The sequence below is a fragment of the Helicoverpa armigera genome, chromosome 11 (assembly GCF_030705265.1).
Source record: "Helicoverpa armigera isolate CAAS_96S chromosome 11, ASM3070526v1, whole genome shotgun sequence".
NCBI classification, from domain to species: domain Eukaryota; kingdom Metazoa; phylum Arthropoda; class Insecta; order Lepidoptera; family Noctuidae; genus Helicoverpa; species Helicoverpa armigera.
This window is the reverse complement of record NC_087130.1, coordinates 6,622,975-6,646,280: the sequence shown is the minus strand read 5'-3', so window position 1 is coordinate 6,646,280 and position 23,306 is coordinate 6,622,975. Positions and strand designations below refer to the sequence as shown.

Sequence of the window (23,306 nt, the reverse complement as noted above, 5' to 3'; positions counted from 1 at the left end):
ACTGAAACAATAAAAAACAGCAATTGAAAGCGTCCCGCGAAAAACCTGTTGACCATCACTACAAGGTCTGCTGGTCCTTTTGCCTATTATACTAAGAGGCAAGCCAGTTTTTCTCAGGGCTCCTGGGATAGATTTCGAAAAGCTTTGGTCTGTGACCAAATGTGAACCCATGGAATATAATTCCTACTCTATTGCGGTTATTGCGTGCAATTTTCGAGCCCAATTTCCGTTCAAAGGAAAGCTTGTGTTTTGATGTTTTTCAAATCTATCAAAGTCTTATAAGTAAAACTTTTATGGGGCCTTACGAAAAGATGTATTGGAGCTTATTTATTCTTTAAATAGTATGGACAAACGTTTTGGCCTAATACTAAAACTTTTTCGGACACATTATGCGCTAAGCACAGTAAAGTCTCGAGAGGCTCTTAATTCTGGGCCAAGTCGAGGGCAAACGTCCCATGGGACATATATAGTTATTGGCACGGATATTGAGCCCTGACCTTCACCTGAGCAGAAGCGATTTATTGGTTTATTGCCAGATTTGTACAGTGCGCAAAGCGATCCCCACTCTTCCGTCGAGAGCTCAATATCCGTGCCGATAACTATATCAGCCATAGTCGGATGCAGCCAAGAGCATTGTCCATGACATAGAATTTCGATATAATATGGAGCGTTAATTCCGCGAGACAATAAATCGATTTTCGGATTCAGGACGTCTCACTCTCCCGCCCCTACGCAGATCCATAAAAAAGACAGTCACCAAACACATGTCACGTATGGTTCGTTTACTAAATTTGTGTCTATGCATTTGCATGATACCTACTTTTGCTGCACATGTGAGAGTAGATAGTATGTGCCTACATGCCAACCTTGTTTTATTGTCTCGCGGAATTAACGCTATATAATTTTCCTTACATTTTATGAATCTCTTTCCACTGCCTTTATCCCAATTTCGTATTTAGGGTCGGCGCACCACCTCTTCCATTATTCTGACACCTCACTAGTGACATTCTTGCCAGCCATATCAACTTTTACACAATCTATCTATTGTTTCTTTGGTATATAGAAAAGTATGGAAGGAGAAAACATGCTGCGCCGATCCCAAATAAAATTGGGATAAGGGCAGGAGGATGATGATGATCTATCGTTTCTTGGGTCCGTGTTCTACATGCTCAACATTTTCCTCCCGTCATAATCCTTATTCCATTCTAAAACATGCTCCTGCCATGACAGCCCTGTGTTACCGGTGCCAAATTCTAACTTCCTACTTAGAGAGAAGTTAGATAAACTCATTTCTTACTTTATCCACTTTCGCTCCACCAACTGTTTCGTTCCACAATTCTCTTTACCTGCATTCTATGATTTTAATAAGCAAATGCTTGCACATCTACGAAACACATTTTCATTAAATTATTTATTTTGCGGTAAGTAAAACTTCACGTTTTAGATATATAATGGTTAATTCACTATTTGAAAGGACTCACTTAAGCCCCTTTCGTCTTTACTGGTACTTTGTAACACCCCCTGTATCCCGAAACGCGAAGGAACCCGCCAAAAAAATATTAGAATTGCCAGAAAAACTTACTAGTAGAAGAAAATAAATAAAAGGTTTCTTTGATTTTATGAGCTAATCATAATAATTATTTTTTCGCTCCCTATTTCGTCAATTTCATCATCATTTCATAATTAGGTCTGAGGTAGGTATTGCGTTGTATACTTATGATTCATACATCCTGTCTACGATTACGGTATTTTATATTTTATCCGGAAACGGGCAGCAGTTCCCACAGGACGAGGGTGAAACCGCCGGAAAACAGCTAATTCATAACTTATGCAAATGCAAGATGATTCATAGTCATAGAATGAACAATCGAAAAAAAAAACAAGATAAATGTTATTTAGTCAAGTGAAGATCGCGATATGTCAGAGCGAAAGTAGGTAGATTGTTAGGCACCGTACATTATTATTCTGCTGCTAAAACTTCCATTAAATACCTACTCACTTGAAGTACCTACCTATTAAGTGTCTATCACAAATACTCACGGTTTTTTCAGCGGGTAGATAACTAATTGGGTTAGTCAAAATAAACTGACTAAATTAGAAATCACTAGGTAAGTAGGTAAGTAATATTTAATTATTAGGTACGTTGTTTATAATAGGTTCCTACCTGCATAATAGCCTGTGCGAAGCATCATTTATACCTACTACAAACATGTAAATATATGCTGTTATGGTTATATATACCTAGAAATTAAAATAATAATACTAAAATAATGACGTTGTTAGATAGATATCTAAGTAAAGGTTTTCCAATCAGAATGCAATGAACACAATAACATAGCTATCTTGTTTTCCAATGTACTATTATATAGGTACAGACGAGCGACGAAAAGAAAGGATGAATTTTGAAAAATGCTACGTATCAATTTCATGATGACATTCCACTCCACAAAAAATCAATGTCTGCACACCACTCTGGAACTACAAAATCTACTGTGTAGGTACCTATCTATTCCGCACTTTTTTCGTGTAAATATTTGCTTAGAACTGTTGGCGATTCAGTATATTCAAGTCACTTGTAAGATATCTTGATATTTACCTATATCTGTTAATTTTAATGAGAACAAAGAAATCAAACATCCAACTAAACAAAACCCAGGTGCGTGTAGGTATAATAATGTGACAAGTTGATTTACATAATAATTTGCTAAATAACCTTGTGATGGCGTATCTGACAAGAAAACACGTTATATTTATTTATGTTTATTGTTTTGATACAGGAATAATTACATGCCTAAACCAAACAAAGAATTAGAAACATTGCAATATTTTCTCCATAAAGTGGTTTGTAATATTATCATAACACAATGTGAAAGTGCTAATAATTATATTAATCACCATTATAACATAATACATCATTATTAAGCTAAACCTTAAAATTAAGTTTCACCATATGGTCAGATAAATCAACACAGTATAATTAAAATAATGAAAATATCGTAATATAAAATTAATATCCATATACATTCTCATCAGAAAATGCTATATAGAGGAAGAAATCTTCATCATGATGTTCCTGGTAGAGGGACCCCATTGTAGCCGATGTTGGAGGAATAACATTGTTGACAAAAAAGAACAAAGCATCTTCAGGTCGTAGATGTATGCGTTTTCTGATCAGGAAATAGAATTGTCCAACTGTTAAATCGGATGGCACCAAGTATTTCTTTTTGTCGAGGTCTCCGAGTCTAGCCTTCGGGGCTTTCTCGACAATTACCGGAACACGATCAGGATACTTCCTGCGAATTTTTCGCCTTCGGTCTTTCTCTTCTCAAAAGAATGTTCTTCTTTATATTGGAATTTCATGTTGAGGTGTTGCGCACTCCACAATTTTCAAAACTATCACCAAAAGTCGGATCTGATATCTACTGCGACTTGTTTTTTGTTTTTGCGTTATATGACTATGAAGCAATGACGCAATCAGCTGATATGACAAGCATTATACAAAGAATACAAAGCATTTCTCTCTTTTTTAAGTTGGCAACTTATATTCCTAAAGCCGTAACATACTTATGACACAAATCTGGTTACGAAGTACTTAAAAATCGCACCTTCAATCCAAAATCGTCACTATCATAAAAAGGTAATTTTATATAGGAGAGCAGCTGTTTTAAGATTTATGGCAAAAAATCACTGTTACCTTTCAGGTTTTTTTTAAATGTGTTTGATAACTATTATTCAGAACAAAAATAAAAACTTTTTTTTTTAAGTAATAGTATATGTAGAAAACAAGATTAATCCGTCAGTCACGCTCGAAAGGATAAAATAGGCACCCTAACCGGAACATGTTCAAAAATGTTTGGTAAGGTAGAGCAGGCAAACTGTGTACTAAATAAACCCGTATAGTTTTCGGTAAAGTAATTAAAAGAAACAAAAAATCAACTAATTGAATCACAGTAGTATTGAAAAGGCTGCGTGACACGCTATGGGATCCAAGAATTCCATCGGCGCTGAGCGGATAATCCACCAGTGTGAAAGCGCTGTATACTATTATGTAAAAAGTACAGTCGCGTTTTTGGAGTTTCAAACATCTCGTAGGTCAAGCTATTAAGTTGCCAAGGAGTTTCGAATATAATAAATTTTAACCGGATATTCAATGCACTTTTTGCGCTTATTGTTTGATTCTGCTGGCCAGTGCGGTAACAGTTTTATGCAAAACTTGTTGTGAAATCCACATCTTAACATTGCGCAATTATATTGTGTGGTCGAGGGACCGCCTTACAGCTGGGCCACGACCTTGCGGCTTTGGCTAGAACCAGCTTTTCCATATTTATTTGCAACACTGACTCTGACTAGTTGACTACCTACTAGCGCCTCCTAATCAAGCCTCTACGAAACTCTGTGATACTCTTGCTATGTTTTGAAAACTACAGATGTGATAGTCGAATTTGTGGTTTTAGTTCCATCTAGGGAGTTCTGGCACTGCGATCGCGTAGCCATAGAGATGTGTTACGGGTCTCAAACCTGTAATTGAGAGTTAAATAATCTTAGTAAATTTAAATTGTCTCACATAGCTGTCTCTTATAGACGCCCTATTAAAAAGGGACAGCCGACCTACTTCATTTAGCTCGTTTTTCGGCTGTTACAGGCAACTACAGATATTAAAAGGCTTATTTGCTGCAGTAGCGCCAAAATTCCCTAAGTGGAACTAAAGCCGTCAGACGCCTGGAATGAGCGACAGCGTCTTTGAAAAAGATCTCAAGTTATCTGTGGTTTACGTTCGGAGTTTGGCGTTTATTGGCGTGGGTCTGAATTTCTGTAATTCCTATTTGTATAATTGCAACAAGCATGCGGAAAAGGAAATCAGTAAAGAAGAATGATGAAGATTCTGATGGTTCTGAACCAGCAGCGGAACCAGAAGAATTCCAAGACTCTGGGGAAGATTGGACACCGGACGCCGATAGTGTAGGTTTTTTAATGCTGACTGCACTTAAATTCTTTATATTTCTTTATAATTGACGCTCTATCAGCTACTGTTTTCTTCGTATTAAATGGATTTTGATAAAAGTTACTGAAAACAAATCCAGACAAATGTTAGGTTATGTTAGCTAGACGGTCTGTTTCACTATGTACCGATAAGTGCAAGTTCCGAATAAACTATTTGTTACTTCTTCGTAGGATAAATTCAATTGTTGCATTTCACGGCTTTCAAGTAGCCCTATATGACATCTAAGTCCACGATAAGTTACTGGTCAGACAATGTTTGCAAAAGGCATAGGTATCCGACACATAAGTGTGTATGTTTGACAGTTGAAATAAATAACATTGTCTTTCTTTCGTTCGTGTTGTATTTTAAACTACTTTATTTAAGTAAAAAACATTTCCTCTAAGTTTTACGGACATAACTTAGTATCTGTATTAGTGTCAGACGTGATTTTTTGGCATAATGAGGTAGATTACATATAACGGAAATGGAGATGTTTGAGACTCTTGAAGATTGTTCAATGAATATTTTGATAGCATCATAATGCCATACGGGAATCCTGTTTATCAGAAAAGAATAAACTAAACAATAATTGCCATTGTCAAACTCGTTTCATTACCAGCTATATTCATTTGCTATCAAATCATTTCTGATAGTCATATATTTTTGTATTTAATGAAATGACATCAAAACCTGAACATGTATATATCTCATTACCGCCGCACTTACAATGTAGGTCTCATTAGTTATTAGTATAGGTCACATAAAGTTATGAGTGAGATGAATTATGTTTGTGTAATGCAAAGTTTTTAGGGCGTGTTGCCTGGGTGTGTTTCTGTGTGGAGGAGGTCAGATACGCAGTCGCTTCTTGTAATACACCTATATCCAGCTAGACTTGAAGCCAACCCCAATATAGTTAGGAAATAGCTAGGCAAATGATTATGTTTGTTTACTACAACTACTACTATTGTTTTTCACCAGAATGAACAACCTGGACGTGGAACTCGTAAACGGACATCCAAGGCATCCATGAACAATACTAAAAAGAAACGCAAAAATTCTTCGTCCGAGGAAAGTGAAGGCGAAGGGGAGGAAGACGAAGAAGCAGAAGATGAAGAAGGAGAACTTGATGAAGAAGAGGGCTCAGATGATGAGAAAAATGGGTCAGACGGAAATAAGTCTGACTCAAGTCAGTCTAAAGATGTACCAAAGCATTTCCATGTGAGTGATTTTGAATTTTTTGACTATTCATGCAGACAAGTTACATGTGTCTTGGTTCATTTGAGTTGTAAAAATTCTGTCTGAGCTTTGTTTGTCAGGGAACAAAGCAAGAATTTTATACTATCTTATCTAAGATTTCTTCCAGCTCACATTTTATTTACTTATTGTTCACAGTCTGGGAACTTTGTATTGCTAAAATCTGATGTCAAATGGTCAGGGGATACTGTAACCTCTAGATTGGATGAACTGAATTTGTGGAAAATAGATGGAAAAGCCCTTCTGCAAAAATTTATTCCAATGGAATCCAACGGTAAAATTTTGCACAAATGCACATGTGTGGTGAGTATCAGTTCTTTCGTGTGAATGTATCTTCTTATATAGTCATAGCCATACATTTGTTAACAATGAATTAATGCAAAAAGAAACCAAAAGTGCATGCATAATACTTTTAATAAACCTCCATATTTTAATCATTTAAATTTTTTTACAGTACTCTGGGTGGAATGTTGATAATAGGGACAATTATTACCCTATCACTGAAATACTGGACCGGAATCCACGTACTGACTCCAAGGAAATATGTGTAGCACTAGATCTAAATGATCTTATCAAAGTAAGGGACAAGTAAATCCATGGTATTTTTTACTTAATTCAATTAGATAAGTGAAAGTAAATTAATTAATAATGTCTTAATTCCTGATTACTTGCGTAATTCAACTTCATTCCAGATTACTTTGTGTAATATTTTATAAGCTGGGGATTAAATGTTCAATTCTACAATAGTTTTCTGTGAGTTTAATTTACATTTACCTAAAGGCGCGTACGCACGTACGAACACGAACATAGCGAACACAAAGACCAGACCCGAACATTTGGTTCGTACGTATGGACGGCATATTCGAACACGAACGCAAACATAGTTCGAGTCGAGTTCGCGAACAACAGTCGTGAACTCTATCTTAGTAGCCATGACGGCCCGCACCCCGCCCAGATCTAGGTATACGAACAGTTTTGTTGCGTAACATTTATTAAAGCTCTTCGAACACCGTCCATACAGAACACACTACAAGGATCGCCGCGAACATGTTTGACGAACAGAGTGTTCGATGTTTGATAGTGGTACGCACGTGCGAACCAAGTTGTTGCATATCATGTAACGCAACAAATTTGTTCGTACGTGCGTACGCGGCTTAAAATCCTAATTGAATACGTACGAAGTCGCGGGCAGAAACTAGTAAAAACAGTTATCAGGGGCCCGATTCTCCTAATTTTACTTAAGCAACATACGATCCACATTCGACTACGATCCAATCCCGACTCGATTACGATTGAAACGTCACATACGTTTCATTCCGTCGCATTCCGTTATTTTTTCTTTGACATAAACGTTTTTATCCTTTTCTGTCATTCAATAATGAATCATTTTGTCTGCAAATGATTAACTATTGCAATATGATTGCAGAGCAAACTACCGTATAGACCAAAATCACCAAAATAGCAGACCAATCGCAAACCAATCGAATGTCGTTGAAATACGATTGGTCTTATATTAGTAGCAGAATGCCCGATATGGTTAAAACTGCCACTGCCATCATATTGCGATTCAATTTCTATTCGATTTTGACATTATTAACTTAGGAGAATCGGGGCCCTGTGCCGCAACGCATTTTGTGCTCGCGTTCGTACAAACCCACATTGTCCTGCCCAATTGCCAATCTCACCTGGTGCACCATGCTGAAAAACTGACGATGCTTTGCTGCGATCTACTGGTAGCGGTGTAACCACCCACACAGCATCAAGTTGGATAATTTAATATCCTTGGTGCTCACCAACAGGCACGCACAGGCGCTGTGAGTATGGGTAAATTCCCGGGGTCGCCTTTGTTCAGCCAGTGGTTTCGCACGAATAAAAAAAACATTCCAATAACAATAAATATTATTTAGTGTATTAAAATACAATAATAAAACATAGACATATTGAAATGACAAAATAATGTAAGTAAATAATATGCTTTACAATCAGGTATCTTCGTCGGTGATATCGCGGGAACTATTTGGCTGTTGGAGATTTAATGAGCTGAAAAAAGGAAAAAGTGTTTTATTAATTCTTGTCTAATTAAATTAACGGGTGTCATACATACATTTCAAACATAAATTAATATTATAGAACTTTTTACCTTATTCTATCCACTATGTTAGTTACATCTTCAGGGTGAATGGGCAGTGTGTTAATGGAAGTATTAATTTCATCATCACTAATTTCAATAATTTCTTCCACAGTGGGAATATGTACAACATCAGATTCTTCATCTTCAGTTTTGACTTGCCTTATATTTGTCTCATCAGTCTTTATTCCTGCTATTCCTGAAAAAAAAAAAATCGATGAATAATTGGTTTAGCTTCCGGCAGTGGTTTCACCCACGTCCCGTGAGAACTACTCCGCCGAAAATGAAAAAATCGTTTATTGCTAGTAGTATTGAATAAATATTGGTCACGCTCTACATCCTAAACTAGAATTCCCTGTGCTGTAGGCCCTAAGCTCTACGATTCGTTCACAAAAACTAAATTCTAGAACTTAAAACCTTAACTAGAACAAACAACATAATTTGAGTATGTGTGTGTGTGTGTGTGGGGTGCATGTGTGGTGTGTGTACTGTTGAGTGACTGTCTGGATGTGTGTGTTTGTATGCGTGTCTGCATCTTCTAATAATCGGTTTCTTCTAGTTGGTCCCATAGTTCAGTAAGCTGGCAAGCTCGTTAGTGATAGTCCCATGGACCACGATGGTGTGCGGGGGACATAACTGTCAATAGGGTCGTTTCCAGTCCTCCATAAAAGTACATATTTCAATGTGACCAAGTACAAAAATCATCATCACCCTCCTGCCCTTATCCCAATTTTATTTGGGGTCGGCGCAGCATATTTTCAAGACATGACCAAGTACAAAAATATTAGTATAAAATTAAGAAATCCGCTGCCTAAGTCCCGGTCCTCGAGTGCACCATGGGAGTGTCATTAACTCACATACCGATTCCAGCCCGTTCCAGGAATCGAACCCGAGACCTCTGCGTATTAATTTATATATAGAACTAGCTTCCGCCCGCGGTTTCACCCGCGTCGTGATACGATTGTTTCCCGGGTCTAAGCTATCTCCCCTCTAATTTTCAATTTAAACTGTTCAGCCGTTCTTGAGTTATAAAATGTGTAACTGACACGACTTTCTTTTATATATACACAAACACATAGTTAAGGTTCATACATACCTTTGGAAGGAAACATTGGCGTATCTCGTCGCACTCGACGCCGTCTTGTTTGATCACTTCGTCTGACTTGTGTCATGCTTTGAAAATCTATGATGTACAAAGTTCCAGCTAAGAGCAGTGTACAGTCAGGGTCGCCACCATTAAAAGCGCTTTCTAATTCAAGGTTACTTCGCTCGTCATATTTCCACCATCCTATAAAAATAGGTAAATTTGAAAAGCCGGCAAAGTGCGAATCGGACTTGTACATGAAGGGTTCCGTACTATTATCTATAAAAGTAACACAAAACACGTTTGTTGTATGGGAGCCCCCTAAAATGTTTTATTTTTATTCTAGTTTTCAGTGTTGTTATGGGGCCAAAGGAAAAACAGCTTGGTGATAGAGAGACTGAAGTCCATTTGAGTAGGCATTAGCCACTAAAATTCGCTAATGTATTATACCAAAAGGAAAACAGAGTCTGCATTATTAAATATTACATACACCACTAGATTATGTACTTTAAACTAAAAGTAGAAGGCCTCCCCCACATTAGGCGTGCGCGATCCTCGGGCGTGTGAGTAGCGCGGGCGCCGCTTGCGCGCTGCGTGATCGTCGCGTTTTGCTGTCCTGCGGCATGTGCGGCGCGCACTCCTTGGCGTTTAACAGTAGCGGGCGGCGGGGATAGCGAGCGAAGAGGCAAGACGCGACGAGAGCAACGACGCGACGAGAGCACTCTTCACACATGCCGCTGGGTAGCAAAACGCAACGTTCACGAAGCGCGCTCGCGACGTGCGTGTGGGGCCCGCGTTACTCGCACGCCTAAGGATAGCGTACGCTTAATGTGGGGGAGGGGAAATTTAAATCAAGAAAATACTTTTACTTCAGTCATAAAAATACCCACCGTTTCTACCCTCATAGAACCACTGATGTTCATCTTGAGAAGAATTAATATTAACTTCTTCATCAGAGACTGTTCCCAGTAATATTGGATTATCCAGATAATTGGGAGGAATGACAGCTCGACACATTGCACACTTTTTGCTTTGAAAGGCAATACCCTGAAACAAACGGTACCAGAAAGTTATTTTTAATATTTTGTTATAAAGCATGCAATGCCAATTCCACAAAGTTTTTTACAACTTTTTTTATATATATTTATTAAAATTTAATGAATAAGGAATGCAAAAAAAAAAAAACATAATAATCACAATAAAAAAACATCAATTAATTGAATTCGGAATTTGTTACATAAATACACATAGGTCCGTGTTTTTGGTGTGCAAAAACTAATGAGTTTAAGAATATTTGATATATATTTTTAGTACCTATGTTTAAAAATGTTATAGATATAATAGCATTGTATACAGATACCGGTCTTGATGCCTGAATAAATGTGTAATAATTTGTATGCACAGGCTCTAGCAATATTTAGTACAAGCAAAGTTTACCTTTACACAGAGGAAACAAAAAACATGTCCACAAGGTAATTGTGTTGGATGGTTACATTTTTGTAAACAAACTGCACAATCCAACTCTGTAAAAGAAAACAAATTGTAAACAAAATATAAGCATAGGTGTGGTCCAGCAGCCTAAACCCAATATTGATAAAAAAACTAGCTATTTCTCTACAGTTTTAACTTCTTCCCATAGATATTTGGTCAAAATGCAGCCTTTATGAATCAGAGAAAGTCTAGCTTCCTAAAAGTAAAATCATTTTTCAAATCAGTTCAGTCAGTGGTTTCTAAAGGAAGGATTGAGTATTGGTTATTATTTTATGGTGTTGTTTTAGCGCATTATTGAATTGGTTACAAACTAACAAAAATTTCTTTTTTAATTAATTAGTACAGAAAAACAATCTACAATGTTCTTTGGTATCTAGAACATTTTAATGTTGTGCGAGCCAGTGCGGAAATACTTCTTGGTGTTGTAACACGGTCAGAAACTAAAAAAGCTTCTGACCTTCTTATGAACAAAAAGTAAAAGTTTGGGAACATTTCATATGCCTTAACAATCAATAGTTACACTTACTACTAGTCTTTAAATAGGACTCACCAGATTTACAACAAGCCTTCTGGTCATTTTCGTTCATCTTACTTTAATTAGTCTCCAATTTTAATGAGGAGACTAAAGTTTTGTTCTGCTGACTACTGCTAGGTTTTAAATTATGACGTTCTTAATCCATATTATTATATATTGAAACTTAGGTTCAATAGGCGAAAGCAAGTTCTCTCCAAATTGCTGCAATATATTTTTCTTGTGCAATCTATACTCAAACGAATAGAAGTCGAGAACACATAAAGTCAGAAACTTAAGAGATTCGCTGTGATTTTTGTTTGACGGTATTTTTTTGATTGATGTTATTCAATAAAGTTGATGTTGACAATGACATTGACAAGAAGTAGACAATGTCACAGAAGTTAGAAGTACCTGATAGTGAAGTGCCTATGGAGATCAGGAACATCAAAGACCAATTAAAAAAAAATCTTTCTACTCATGACGACGATAGGGTGTCCATAGTTGGTGCAAAATAGGATATTTTTCTCGAGTCACTCCCCAAAGAGTTACCGCCAGTATTGGGGTTTGTCCTAAGTTAAGGACTTCTGCGAGGCAGTTTTACAAGCACATTTTTTTCATAGTTGTACATCGCTACATATATAAAATAAATGTGTTATAGTTCGGCCGTTCAGAGAATGCGTTCCTGACACCTATCAGTTAGGCAGGACTAGTGATGGGCACAACATAATACTAAGTTCGTTACCGTTCCCCCAAAATAAACCGCCGCATTATTTTAAGATTATTTTCGTTTTAAATTGGCGGAATCATTTAAAATTTATATTTTAGTTATTTAAGTGGAAACCAAAAAAAGGTAATATTCATATAATAAAATCGTTTTATTTATTCTTTGTTACAAAGTTACAATCTGTATTTCTATGCAATAAAGTAAGTACATTGAATTGAATGTGCGTACAGAATGTTAATCAGACTCCGATTCGCTTGAGGAGGTGGTGTCTTCATCATCATCTTCACCTACGTGTATATTACGTGTATATTAGGTATTATCAATAACAGAATCAATCCTGATATCTCGGTCAAAATCTTCCAAAATCAGGTTTTTAGAGCTCTACCTCACTGGGACGCCATGGCGACGTCGCCAGCGGCACAGGTCTGGCTACTTCTGGCATCCAAATGTCGCCAAGTCGAGTGGCCATGGCGTCTCGACAGTCAATTGTTTACGTCGTCGCTCAAGAAATTGCAAGCTGACTGGCGACCACATTGGCGACTGTGTGAGGGAGGTGCGCTTTACCGTGTACATTATAGTGGCTACTGTGGCCACGTCGCCAAGTTGCCACGGTAGCCAGAAGCCACATAGGGAACTGTAGCTCGTGGCCACGCCTCCAATTTGGCGACGTTACCAAACCGTCGCCAAGTGAGTACATACATTTCAATACTAACTGCTTGGATACGTAGCCGGCGACGTCGCCATTAGCGTCCTAATGAGGCAGGGCACTTAGTCTTAACGCACGAAACGACAACAAATGACTATTTAGCGTCACAAAATGACGGCCCATGATGCCATTTGGGGTTACCATTTTCAAACTAAATATAAAAATGCTACTTTCTTTCGCGCGTTCAGTTTGATCATAGTTTTATTTTTATATTTCATAAAAGTTATCCTATAGTCCATTATTTTCAAATTCTTAAAAAGAAAAACAAAACGTATTATTTTATATTATAAGTATAACTGTATAAGAACCATCAACCAGAACAGATTACGATACTTGCCTGTTATTTTTAGCACAGCACTACAAATATAAAGCGCTGACATAACCTTGTAATAGCGCAGTATAGATTTAGAAAAATATTGTTTACCAAGTTATTTGACACTCAATTTGGCACAAAATTACAACATTCATTGATTATTATTGATATAATAATGTTGTTTTAATGCTCAACAATTGTTAAAACGATAAACAACCAGCAAAAATATTTTTATCGTACTGCAACGCCATTACAAAGTTACGTCGTCAGTTCAATCGCGATGTGTCAGAAACGCATTCTCTGAGCGGCCGAACTATAATTATTATTCTAGTATTCAGGATAACTCGCCCTATGATTTTGTTTCTACGCGAGCTAAATTCTAGATTTGAACTGTCAAGTCTGTGTCATTCGAAACCGTGTACCTGTCAAATCATCCGTCAAAGTCAATCGTCAGTCAAAGTCAAAACACTAACCTAACTTTTCGAAATCTTCATAAAAGATAGTTTTGGGGTTATTTATGAAATAAAACAGGTAAGTTAATTATTAAACCTTGAAATTCAATGACTTGGTCAGCAGGTATCCCTGGGGGCACAATGAATTTGTGTTTATATACAAAAAAATAAACTATTGTTGTCTTTTGCCCTTGTTATAATGTTATTATTTCTTTTTTTCAGGCACAATGCAAAGACTTATGTCCGTTTTGAAAATATTGACACCTATAAGGAGTTTTCCAATCAGCCATGTACCGCTATTGTCGAAATTCAGCACATTTCAACATGTTATTCGGCAGCCACTTTTACAGCCATCTCTCCCAATGATCAATCCAGTTTGTGGTTTCAAAGTAAAGGGTCGCCTGAGACGACGCTGTAAATCATGCTATTTTGTTGTTAGAGATGAAAGGTTGTATGTAATCTGTCCAAAGTCTCCCCGTCATAAACAGATGGCAATGAAACCTAAACCGTTAAATACATGGATCTTAACACATGCTAGCCAGAGTCCAGTGCGACCATGGTAACATTTACTCTTAACTATAAGCAAAAGAAAAGTGTTTTAATTATCTTGTTTTAGTTGATTTTAGTAATTAAATAATTTTAGTATCTAATTCTGAAGTTTTATTACAGGTATAGAATTGCTCAGATCCCCAAAGATCTAGAATACATTTAATTACCTAAATTGATAACAAATTCAAAATTTTGACCTTTTGGCTCTCAATTGAGTTACCAATTTATAGTATGAAAAATCAAAAGGTTTGGAGGTTTTTAATAGTGTGTGATTTTTTTCACATAGTTGAAAAATTCACCATATTACCATTTTTTTAGTCTGAGAATCTCATTCAAAGTAACGTGTTTTTTTTACATGATTTGAATAATATACCTTGAATAATTTTTTTATGTTCTTATATAATGCTGAGATATATATTTTTTTCAAATCATCATCTCCTAAGCCTTTTACCCAATTATGGGACACAACCTGTGTCAATATTCTTGCGCCATCCCACCTTGCAAGTTCTGCGTGCTGTGTTGTTGCTGCCGCTGCGGCTGCGGAGTACCTCCAGCGGCGGAAATATAGTGGCCTTGTCGGCAACTAAATTTTCGGACCGTTTGGGGTTGAAACCCTCGTGTCGTGGGGTCCGAATGCGCACACCCTATTTAAAGATCTAGGCGGCTGGATGACGCTTCTGACGCTTTTTAGTTTGTACATATTATAGCAATGGAACGTATAGAACCCTTCATGCGCTAGTCCGACTCGCACTTGGCCGGTTCTGTACCCAAAGGGTAAAACGGGACCCTATGTATATCTATTGTTTTACACTCTGATACATACCTTGCATTTAATGAGTTTATCGGAGTAATCAAAAATTACTTTGAAGATTTTTAGCGACTAAAACAATTGTTCATTCAATTATTTCATTGTTTTACCGATATTGCGCAATTTAACTGATTGTCTAGTCTAGGTGGTGCCTAAGCTCGTTTTGTTAGCTTCATTCAATTTCATACTTTTTACAGCATCAATAGATGTTTATTACGTATTACAGCTCATAGAAAAAATATCGTATGACACTGACGACTACTTTAAAAGACACTCAGGTTGTGTTTGGGCAAATTACACATCTGTATATCCGAATATAATTCACAATGATAGCGTAGGTTCTTAATATTATTTATAAACACAGTAGCAGTAGCTAACCATTCTCATCGTTTTAACGCACAAACTTGAACCCTATCATTTATAGATTTGGAGTGAAAATTGAAAACTCTCTCTTTAAAGAACATCAACAGTAATCGTTACTAATCGTTAAGTATTGTGTCTGTGATCAGTCTTTTAGTGGATTAAAAGCTTTGTGAGTGCCGTATGCTGTGATATTGCTAAAATTAACGTACGTACACGTTTCGATATACTCTGTTACAGGCTACGGAGAACTACAAAATAAGTGTTGTTTTATTCTGCAATTAACTTACCTTCAGCGCCGGTTTTAAGTCTACCAGCGCCCTGGGCGAAATTTCTACGGCGCCCTCTAACTGCAATTTAAACCCATACGAAAAAAAAACGGCCAAGAGCTTGTCGGGCTACTCTCAGTCTAGAGTTCCTTAGTTTCCCGAGTATAATGTATCGCCCATACCTAACAAGGGTCACACAACAATTGTCAATAACACAGATCAACAAATGAAAAAAAAATTTTGGTGCCGCGCTTAGTGGTTTTGTATAATGTGTAAAAGTATGCATTGGCAACACTATAATATTCTTTACGCGTAGTTTTGTGTCTACCCTCTGTTTTTCAAATTTGCTGTATTTAATGAGTACTTTCGAGAACAGTTTCAAGTCTTATTAGTACCTTTCTACAGGGTTACTGGTAAGTAGACCACATCCTTTCAGGAGGTAATAGTATAGGTCAATACGGACAAATTTGACCATGGGATACCCTGGGCAAAAGTTAACCCGTTTCGAGATAATCGAATTTCAAGATCAGTCGTCTAGGTACACGTATTAATTTTCATTATTAGTCAAAAGTCTCATTTTTATGGATTTTTGTGTGTTTTTGGATAGAAGATGAATCACTTCATAATAACAAACCATAAAACTGTACAAATTACTACAAATCACAGAGGAAATTATAGCGAACAGCAATTACTTTTTTAGTAGCTATTTTCTCAAAAATATTACTCTTCATTTTTTTGTGCAGAATACTTAAAAAACATCTACATTTATCTAGCTATCCAAAAAGGCACAAAACACACAAAAATCCGCAAAAACGAGACTTTTAACTAGTAATAAAAATTTATACTTGTACCTAGACGACTTGTAAAGAAAAGATCTTGAAATTAGATTATCTTCAAACGGGTTAACTTTTGCCCAGTGTATCCCATGGTCAAATTTGTCCGTATTGACCTAAACTATCACCTCATGAATGGATGCGGTCTACTTACCAGTAACCCTGTATAAATAAATCGATTTTGATATCATGTCTTCATCACGACGAAGTTGTCTCAATCTGAACGTATTTTGTTACATTTGTGGGGAATATACACAAGAAAAAGTTCAGGAAACCTATAACAAATTTTGTAAAGAGTGCTTATTTTTCGTAAGTACTTTAAGTTGCAAATTGTTTGCAAAATGTGCACTGAACACTTGAGACGGAGGGTTAGTGGTAGAAGAAATGAGGATCGGGGTGCCTATGCAATGGAGAGAAAAATACTAATACTTTGATGGACATGTTACATCCTAAGTTTTTTAATTTTTTTATTATCTCCAAAGACACCTTGACCAGTTTCCAGAAAATCCTGATACACCGCATCTGCGAAAATTATACGCTATTTACTCTGTTAGAAAAAATAATTTCTTAATTTTTACTCCCCTTATGTACTCCTCTTATTTACTGCTCTTATATACCTACTCCTCTTATGAACTCTATTATGTACTCCACTACCGCCACTTATTTACTCCCCTCATGTACTCCTCTTATGTACTCCCCTTATATACTCCTCTTATGTACCTATTCTCTTATTTAATCTATTATGTTCTCTCTTATGTACTATTTTTTGTAGTCTCTTATGAATTCTCTTGTGTACCTACTCTATTATGTTCTCCACTTATGCCACTTATTTACTCCCCTCATGTACTCCTCTTATATACCTAGTCTCTTATGAACTCTCTTGTGTACTCTATTATGTACTCCACTTACGCCACTTATTTACTCCCCTTATGTAGGTACTCCATTCAAATATGTATACACTTAAAGGCAAATCATCTTAATATTATTGTAGTGTTTACATTAATTTTGAGGAGTATTAATTTTTAAACTGAATTTTTGATCAAGTCCTTTTCAAAAGTCATATCGAAATTGTTTATCTTAAGTTTCTAGAGAATCAAATGGATTATAAGTGGGAGCTATAAGTATTTTGAATAGTTAAGCCTAGGCTAGTTCCATTCAAAGATTTTCTTCGTCGACTTCAGCCTAAGGCAAGTTTTATTACTATAAGTTTGGTAAGTAGGTAGGTATCATGCGTGTGATAAATAATAAATGTATGTCTGGGCTATCGTTTTTCAATAGTATTCATTGTTATTTAGCTTCTAGTTAAGTATTATGTTTGTCTTCATCGATACTCGTTATTGGTGAAGACTTAGCTCTCGTTGTATTAACTTTCCACACCTTTCATATCACTACATTCTTGCCTAAGTAAGTACAACGGTTAAATGTGTGCAGAATCAGAAAGTTTTTGCCTAAGCACAATCTTGGAGTATCGTTAAAGATGAATTCTATGAATCCAAATGCTACATCTAAAGCGAACGCTCACAAAGTTACCAAGACTATTGTCACATCTCCATGTATTTATAAACCCGTTGGGCCTTACAGGTTTGTTTATTTTTTAACACTTCCATTACCTACGAGAAATAGATGCTTTATTAAAATAATAATGTCGGTTTCAGCCAAGCAATTCTAGCTGATAGAACACTCTACGTGTCGGGGCTACTGGGCATGGACCCTCAGGCACAGTTGGTATGCGGTGGCGCCGAAGCTCAAGCGCGGCAGGCGCTCGACAACTTGAAGCTCGTGCTAGAGGCGGGCGGCGCGTCTCTACATTCCGTCGTGAAAACTACAATCTTGCTCGCTCGGATGGACGACTTCCAAGCCGTAAACCAGGTTTATGCAGAATGTAAGTCTGCAAAAACAAAAAAAGATTCTGACGAATTGGAGGACTTCCTCCTTTTTGGGAAGTCGGTTAGATAATACCACTCATTACCACTACGCAAAAAGAAATAATATCCACACTAAAATGGGATAGTAGACATGTAATGTAGGTACCGTAATATTTGTGGTTCTGAGCTAACGATGTTTGTTGGTTGTAGTTACAATTATTTGTTTTGAAAATCTTTCCTTTCTCTTTAAACTTGGCCATCAAATGGAAAGATTCCATACATAGGTAAGTATTATATCTTCCCTATTAGTTCCATATTTAAATAATTGTCCTTTATTTATCTCTTAATTCGTTTGTGTTAGGTAAGCCGCGTGTCGTGTGTCTCCCGCGGTTTCTCGCGCGTCCCAAGGGTCAGTTTCGGAGCCATTTAGGCTGTGTCCACAGCGAGTAATCCGTTAGCAGCCGTCTGAGTGAGCCAAGAAAAAAATGTATCTTCTTTATTATAAGTATACAGTCAGTATCTGTGGATAAAAGATTCTTGGCAACGTACACAGAGCCGTCTAACGGGCTCGGTAGGTCTTCAGATAACTAGTAACTTGGATTAAATCCTTTTAATTAGATCGTTAGGCACCTACCATGCTTGCAACATTTTTTTTGAGATTGTCATCGATGAGACACTGACACGGATATTGTTTGTCAATTTTGTCTTGAAATATCATACGAATGAAACATTAATAATGTTGTGTAATTTCATATAAGTTAGCTTATCTATCATTAAACATACCAACTAACTTACCTACCTAAAACTTTATCTGTCGTTGAATATAAATGAGTTTTGAACTTGTGACCCCGATAGCATACTTGTTTACAATTTCATTTAACAATGAGTGAGGAGCCAGAAAATACTGAGACAAAGAACAAGTTAGACGGTTCGTCCAAGATGAATCCTTCAAAAGTGGACCATAGTTCTAAAACTAACGTTCATAAAGTTACCAAGACAATTGTGTCATCGCCACATATTTATAAGCCCGTTGGACCCTACAGGTATGTAGTTATAATTTATTTACTTAATACGAATGAAACGGGTGGAAAACGCGTTTCATCCGTTGAAATCTACGGTATTTAGCCAGTGACGTCCACTAACTTTTTATACTTATATCTTATTAGGTTTAGATAGGTCCTATACTATATTGTACCTTTCATTCAACTATTAAATAGTATGTGGTATTGGCCAAGGCACTGTATCTAGGTAAGACTGCAGCTTATATAAATTTATATATATAAAAAAAAAAACAAATTAAGTGGTTATCACAATTGCACCCACGTCTCTGAGAGTTCTGTTTACCTGGATGCCTGTAATAATATACATTGCCTATAGACAATTTCATCGTAAATAAGTCGTAACGCATATTATAACTCCATTATATTTTACGTATTCATGGTACATTTATTTCTTTTATATTTTATGGGTATGTATACCTACATTATAAACCTTACTTTTGAATCACTAGATCTATTTAAAAAACCTCATCAACATACGTTGCGTAGTTTTTTACATATCATTATTTCAATTTCAATCTCATGACCTAAGAACAGATATTACCAATTATAGTAATCTGAGCTACTATTTAGAAATAAATGGGTATGATTCTGTCGGTTTCAGTCAAGCTATTCTTGCGGATAAGACACTGTACGTGTCTGGGGTACTGGGCATGGACCCGCAGTCTCAGCTAGTAAGTGGCGGCGCCGAAGGACAAACGCGACAGGCTCTTAGCAATCTGAAGCATGTTCTAGAAGCAGGCGGCGCGTCTCTAGAGTCTGTCGTTAAAACTACAATACTTTTAGCACGAATGGAAGATTTCCAGGCGGTGAACCAAGTTTATGCAGAATGTAAGTGCTGCATGCCCATGAAACGAACAATTCCCTATACCTACATTATATAGTATAGTCATATAGTGTAAACAAATATACTTAATCAATTAAAAAAACTAAAAACACGCTTTTTATAGAAAAACGAACTAAAAATTAGAAAATAAATTTTAATGAATTTAAATTAAGAAAACAGTGTTAAAAATTTCAATGAATATAAATTAATAATAGTGTGAATAAAAAAAGCGTGTTTTTAGTTTTTTTTAACTATTATTTATTTTCTACTTTTTAGTTTGTTTTAAAACTACTATTTGTTTTGTAGAATTAAAAAATTCTCTTTAGTATACAAAAATTTGTCAATATTAGAGAAAACGGCTAAAGATAATTATTGGAAATAAAAATTAACATCGAGTCCTGCCTTATCGACTGTAGAGAAAAATTCTAGAAAATTTTAATTAATTTTCTTACCTTATCGACTATAGATGAAAATTATATAAATTAGCAAAAATCATATTTTGCAAATTGAGAAGCCTAGAAGTCGGTGTCTAATGGATGTTACTAAGTTAATTTTGCCACCGACTTCTAGGCCGATGCACCTAAAAATAGTTTTTTTTTTTGCTTTTTAGTGTTTTGGGAAGTCGGTTTAATTTTTTTGTACAAAGGTTATTTATTTAAAGCTTTTCAGTGATACGAATAGTTGTCACTATCCATACAAGTGGGAAGTTCTCATCAATACAAAGAATATAAGTCCAAACGAGATATTTTACATATTCAGTTGCCGAGTTCCCTCGACTCTCTCTGGTCTCCATCATCAGGTCAGCTCCAAACCTTCACTGTTGCATAGGTCTTGTCAATACGAATAATTTAAGCCCAAACATGAGGTAGTTTACATATTCAGTTGTCGAGTTCCCTCGACTTTCTCTGGTCTCCATCATCAGGTCAGCTCCAAACCTTCACTGTTGCAAAGTTCTTGTCAATACAAATAATTTAAGCTCAAACACGAGGTAGTTTACATATTCAGTTGTCGAGTTCCCTCGACCCTCTCTGGTCTCCATCATCAGGTCAGCTCCAAATTTTCACAGTTGAATAGTGCTTTTAGGCGTACACCTGAGTGTCAAGTTTTTACCCTATGTATGCCTACAACTTTTGAAGGTTGCCCTCGATTTCTCAGGGTTTCCATCATCAGATCCTGACCTGATGACTATGGGACCAACTGGCAGCTATTCCAAGTCGAACAAAAAAAGAATCACGTAAATCGGTCTATAAACCTAGGAGTAATCGATGTGTATGTGTAACCTCCTCCTTTTTGGGAAGTCGGTTAAAAATGGAATAATTTTATCAAATTAGTGTATTGTCATCGGTCCTCAATAAATCTACAAAGTTTGAACGAAATCTGGCCGTTTAAAGTGGGTCAAAATCGCGCCCAAGGAAGTCGGTTACAAACAAACATACAAACATACAGGTGAAGCTAATAAAAAGCGTGTAAAAATAAAGTCTTCAGTTCTCGTAAATCGCTCATTTGATTGAAGGGAAGGGAAGGTCCCCAAAAACGTCTCAAATGTAATTAGTTTAAATTATGGAAAGACCATTAAAACCAGAACTGGTAACTAGGACAGTAGATTACCAGCCTTGATTCTATAACATTAGAAATGACTAATAATAAGTATTTCAATGATCTCAGGATATCTGGTTTTATTTTTTGTGAATAGCTTTCAAAGTAAGCTTACCGGAAAATCTTTGGTTGACTTGGCTTTTACGTTTATTACAGTAGGGTTGTTTACTGATAAAAGTGAATAAATAAGTTTTAGTAACTACAACCAACAATTTTTAAAGTTGTACATCGGTATCAAGTTGCAATTCTTCATGTTAATTATTGTGCATGTTGTTTTCTATAAAAAATTAACTGTATTGTATGTACTGTTATATAATGTATAATTTATATTTAATTTGCAGTTTTCCCAAAAGACTTTCCGGCCCGTGCTACATATCAGGTAGGCAAGTTGCCTTTGGACGCGGCTGTGGAAATAGAAGCTATTGCACTTAGTGGCGATCTGGTCGTCGCTGAAGCCGGACCCTGCCCCTGTGCACGCACTTAGGAATACGTGACCACCGTAAATTAATCTCGTCGCTTAGTTGCCTATTGTCGAGCGATATGCAAACGTAATTAAGGCACACACCTAGGTAGTTTTAGGTATCTATGATTGTTATTTTTCTGTTAAATACTAAGATGTTTAAATATTAATTATGCTATGATTAACATATTTGTTTGTATGTGGTTCTGAAAAACGAAGTTGTATTAAAATATTGTTAATTAAAATATCATCTTGATTATTTTTGGTGTCAAATTACTACCTACGTTAATTTTGGTCGGCGCAATGTTTTCCGCTACCATTCACACTCCACATCAACATCCACTCCCTTTTAATTCATGTCATATGTCAGCTTCCAGGTAATCAATCCATCTATTCCTTGGTCTACCTCAGTTCTGCCTTTAATCTACATACATATTTACCACATACTCTACATTCTCTTTACAAGTTCATACCACGACAGACGCTACTAAAAGAAAAGGCTAGGCAGATGATGACCACGGTAAACGCTTAACTTTCATTTTGGCAAGTAGGTATACCTAATTGTAGATTAGGTACTAGTTAAATTGACAGTTAGAGCAGCCTATACCTATCTTCCATTTATATACACTTAAATCCTTTTGCCCCTTCGAATGCACTAATCGAAGCATTGCCTAGGTAAAATGCTATTTCTGTTCTACGTTTTGAAATGGCATAGGTACGTATCTATGAACTAACATACCTACATAACATACTAACATCATACCTACTTAGGGCCTAGATCGGAATATGGCGAGCTGCTCCGCTTGAAAGGTCGAAGACATTGCACGCTATATACCTATTGCTTTAAAGAAAATAATGCGTGCTTTATTACAAGGTCACGTTGGCCATTATTTATTAGAACAGTGACTTTATACCTCAAGTAAGGCGGGATGTTGGTAGCAACGATCCTTCGGTAAAAACTATTTAAATATGATTAAAAATAACTGCTACAAATATTTTTACTTAATAAGTAGGTACCTTTTCAGATAATTATGT

General features: G+C 36.4%; 5 protein-coding genes and 1 long non-coding RNA gene across 7 annotated transcripts; 4 read left to right on the top strand and 2 right to left on the bottom strand.

The window, feature by feature from the left end:
• Positions 1-2,744: 2,744 nt before the first annotated feature.
• On the bottom strand, positions 2,745-3,510 carry LOC110370167 (gamma-aminobutyric acid receptor-associated protein). Its single transcript, XM_021325898.3, is given in 2 exon segments — positions 2,745-3,300; positions 3,303-3,510. Coding segments are annotated over 2 exon segments (351 nt in total). The 5' UTR covers positions 3,361-3,510; the 3' UTR covers positions 2,745-3,007.
• Positions 3,511-4,745: 1,235 nt separating this feature from the next.
• Positions 4,746-6,981, top strand: LOC135116544 (uncharacterized). Its single transcript, XM_064036925.1, has 4 exons — positions 4,746-4,959; positions 5,960-6,199; positions 6,374-6,538; positions 6,690-6,981. Exons 1-4 carry the CDS (start codon positions 4,843-4,845, stop codon positions 6,825-6,827), a joined length of 660 nt encoding a protein of 219 aa, XP_063892995.1. The 5' UTR covers positions 4,746-4,842; the 3' UTR covers positions 6,828-6,981.
• Positions 6,982-8,116: 1,135 nt separating this feature from the next.
• LOC110370103 (E3 ubiquitin-protein ligase rnf146) lies at positions 8,117-11,814 on the bottom strand. The gene is made up of 6 exons (XM_021325834.3): positions 11,489-11,814; positions 10,885-10,970; positions 10,338-10,494; positions 9,460-9,651; positions 8,376-8,562; positions 8,117-8,275 (listed from the first exon to the last, which is right to left on the bottom strand). The coding sequence occupies exons 1-6, from the start codon at positions 11,523-11,525 to the stop codon at positions 8,218-8,220; spliced, it is 717 nt and encodes a 238-aa protein (XP_021181509.3). The 5' UTR covers positions 11,526-11,814; the 3' UTR covers positions 8,117-8,217.
• A 1,830-nt stretch (positions 11,815-13,644) lies between these two features.
• Positions 13,645-14,297, top strand: LOC135117546 (uncharacterized). Its single transcript, XR_010276963.1, has 2 exons — positions 13,645-13,726; positions 13,870-14,297. It is a non-coding gene; the product is annotated as an uncharacterized LOC135117546 (long non-coding RNA).
• A 965-nt stretch (positions 14,298-15,262) lies between these two features.
• LOC110370206 (2-iminobutanoate/2-iminopropanoate deaminase) lies at positions 15,263-18,445 on the top strand. 2 transcript variants are annotated; one of them, XM_064036978.1, is made up of 3 exons: positions 15,263-15,338; positions 17,898-18,047; positions 18,122-18,445. In XM_064036978.1, the coding sequence occupies exons 1-3, from the start codon at positions 15,331-15,333 to the stop codon at positions 18,420-18,422; spliced, it is 459 nt and encodes a 152-aa protein (XP_063893048.1). In that variant the 5' UTR covers positions 15,263-15,330; the 3' UTR covers positions 18,423-18,445. The 2 variants fall into 2 exon arrangements, with proteins under 2 accessions (XP_063893048.1, XP_063893049.1); XM_064036979.1 differs by having other exon boundaries at positions 15,273-15,338; positions 17,872-18,047; positions 18,122-18,439.
• A 752-nt stretch (positions 18,446-19,197) lies between these two features.
• Positions 19,198-22,530, top strand: LOC135117568 (2-iminobutanoate/2-iminopropanoate deaminase-like). The gene is made up of 3 exons (XM_064036977.1): positions 19,198-19,374; positions 19,994-20,220; positions 22,153-22,530. The coding sequence occupies exons 1-3, from the start codon at positions 19,214-19,216 to the stop codon at positions 22,293-22,295; spliced, it is 531 nt and encodes a 176-aa protein (XP_063893047.1). The 5' UTR covers positions 19,198-19,213; the 3' UTR covers positions 22,296-22,530.
• The last annotated feature ends 776 nt before the right edge of the window (positions 22,531-23,306 follow it).

Excerpts from the sequence above, each read along its gene's own strand:
- LOC135116544 (XM_064036925.1), top strand. The coding sequence starts at position 4,843 with ATGCGGAAAAGGAAATCAGTAAAGAAGAATGATGAAGATTCTGATGGT. Across the intron at positions 6,200-6,373 it reads ATGTACCAAAGCATTTCCAT|TCTGGGAACTTTGTATTGCT; the intron begins GTGAGTGATTTT and ends TATTGTTCACAG. Across the intron at positions 6,539-6,689 it reads TGCACAAATGCACATGTGTG|TACTCTGGGTGGAATGTTGA; the intron begins GTGAGTATCAGT and ends ATTTTTTTACAG.
- LOC135117568 (XM_064036977.1), top strand. The coding sequence starts at position 19,214 with ATGAGTGAGGAGCCAGAAAATACTGAGACAAAGAACAAGTTAGACGGT. Across the intron at positions 19,375-19,993 it reads AAGCCCGTTGGACCCTACAG|TCAAGCTATTCTTGCGGATA; the intron begins GTATGTAGTTAT and ends TGTCGGTTTCAG. Across the intron at positions 20,221-22,152 it reads GAACCAAGTTTATGCAGAAT|TTTTCCCAAAAGACTTTCCG; the intron begins GTAAGTGCTGCA and ends TTTAATTTGCAG.
- LOC110370206 (XM_064036978.1), top strand. Across the intron at positions 18,048-18,121 it reads AAACCCGTTGGGCCTTACAG|CCAAGCAATTCTAGCTGATA; the intron begins GTTTGTTTATTT and ends TGTCGGTTTCAG.
- LOC110370103 (XM_021325834.3), bottom strand. The coding sequence starts at position 11,525 with ATGAACGAAAATGACCAGAAGGCTTGTTGTAAATCTG. Across the intron at positions 8,563-9,459 it reads GCCAATGTTTCCTTCCAAAG|GAATAGCAGGAATAAAGACT; the intron begins GTATGTATGAAC and ends TTTTTTTTTCAG. Across the intron at positions 8,276-8,375 it reads AACATAGTGGATAGAATAAG|CTCATTAAATCTCCAACAGC; the intron begins GTAAAAAGTTCT and ends TCCTTTTTTCAG.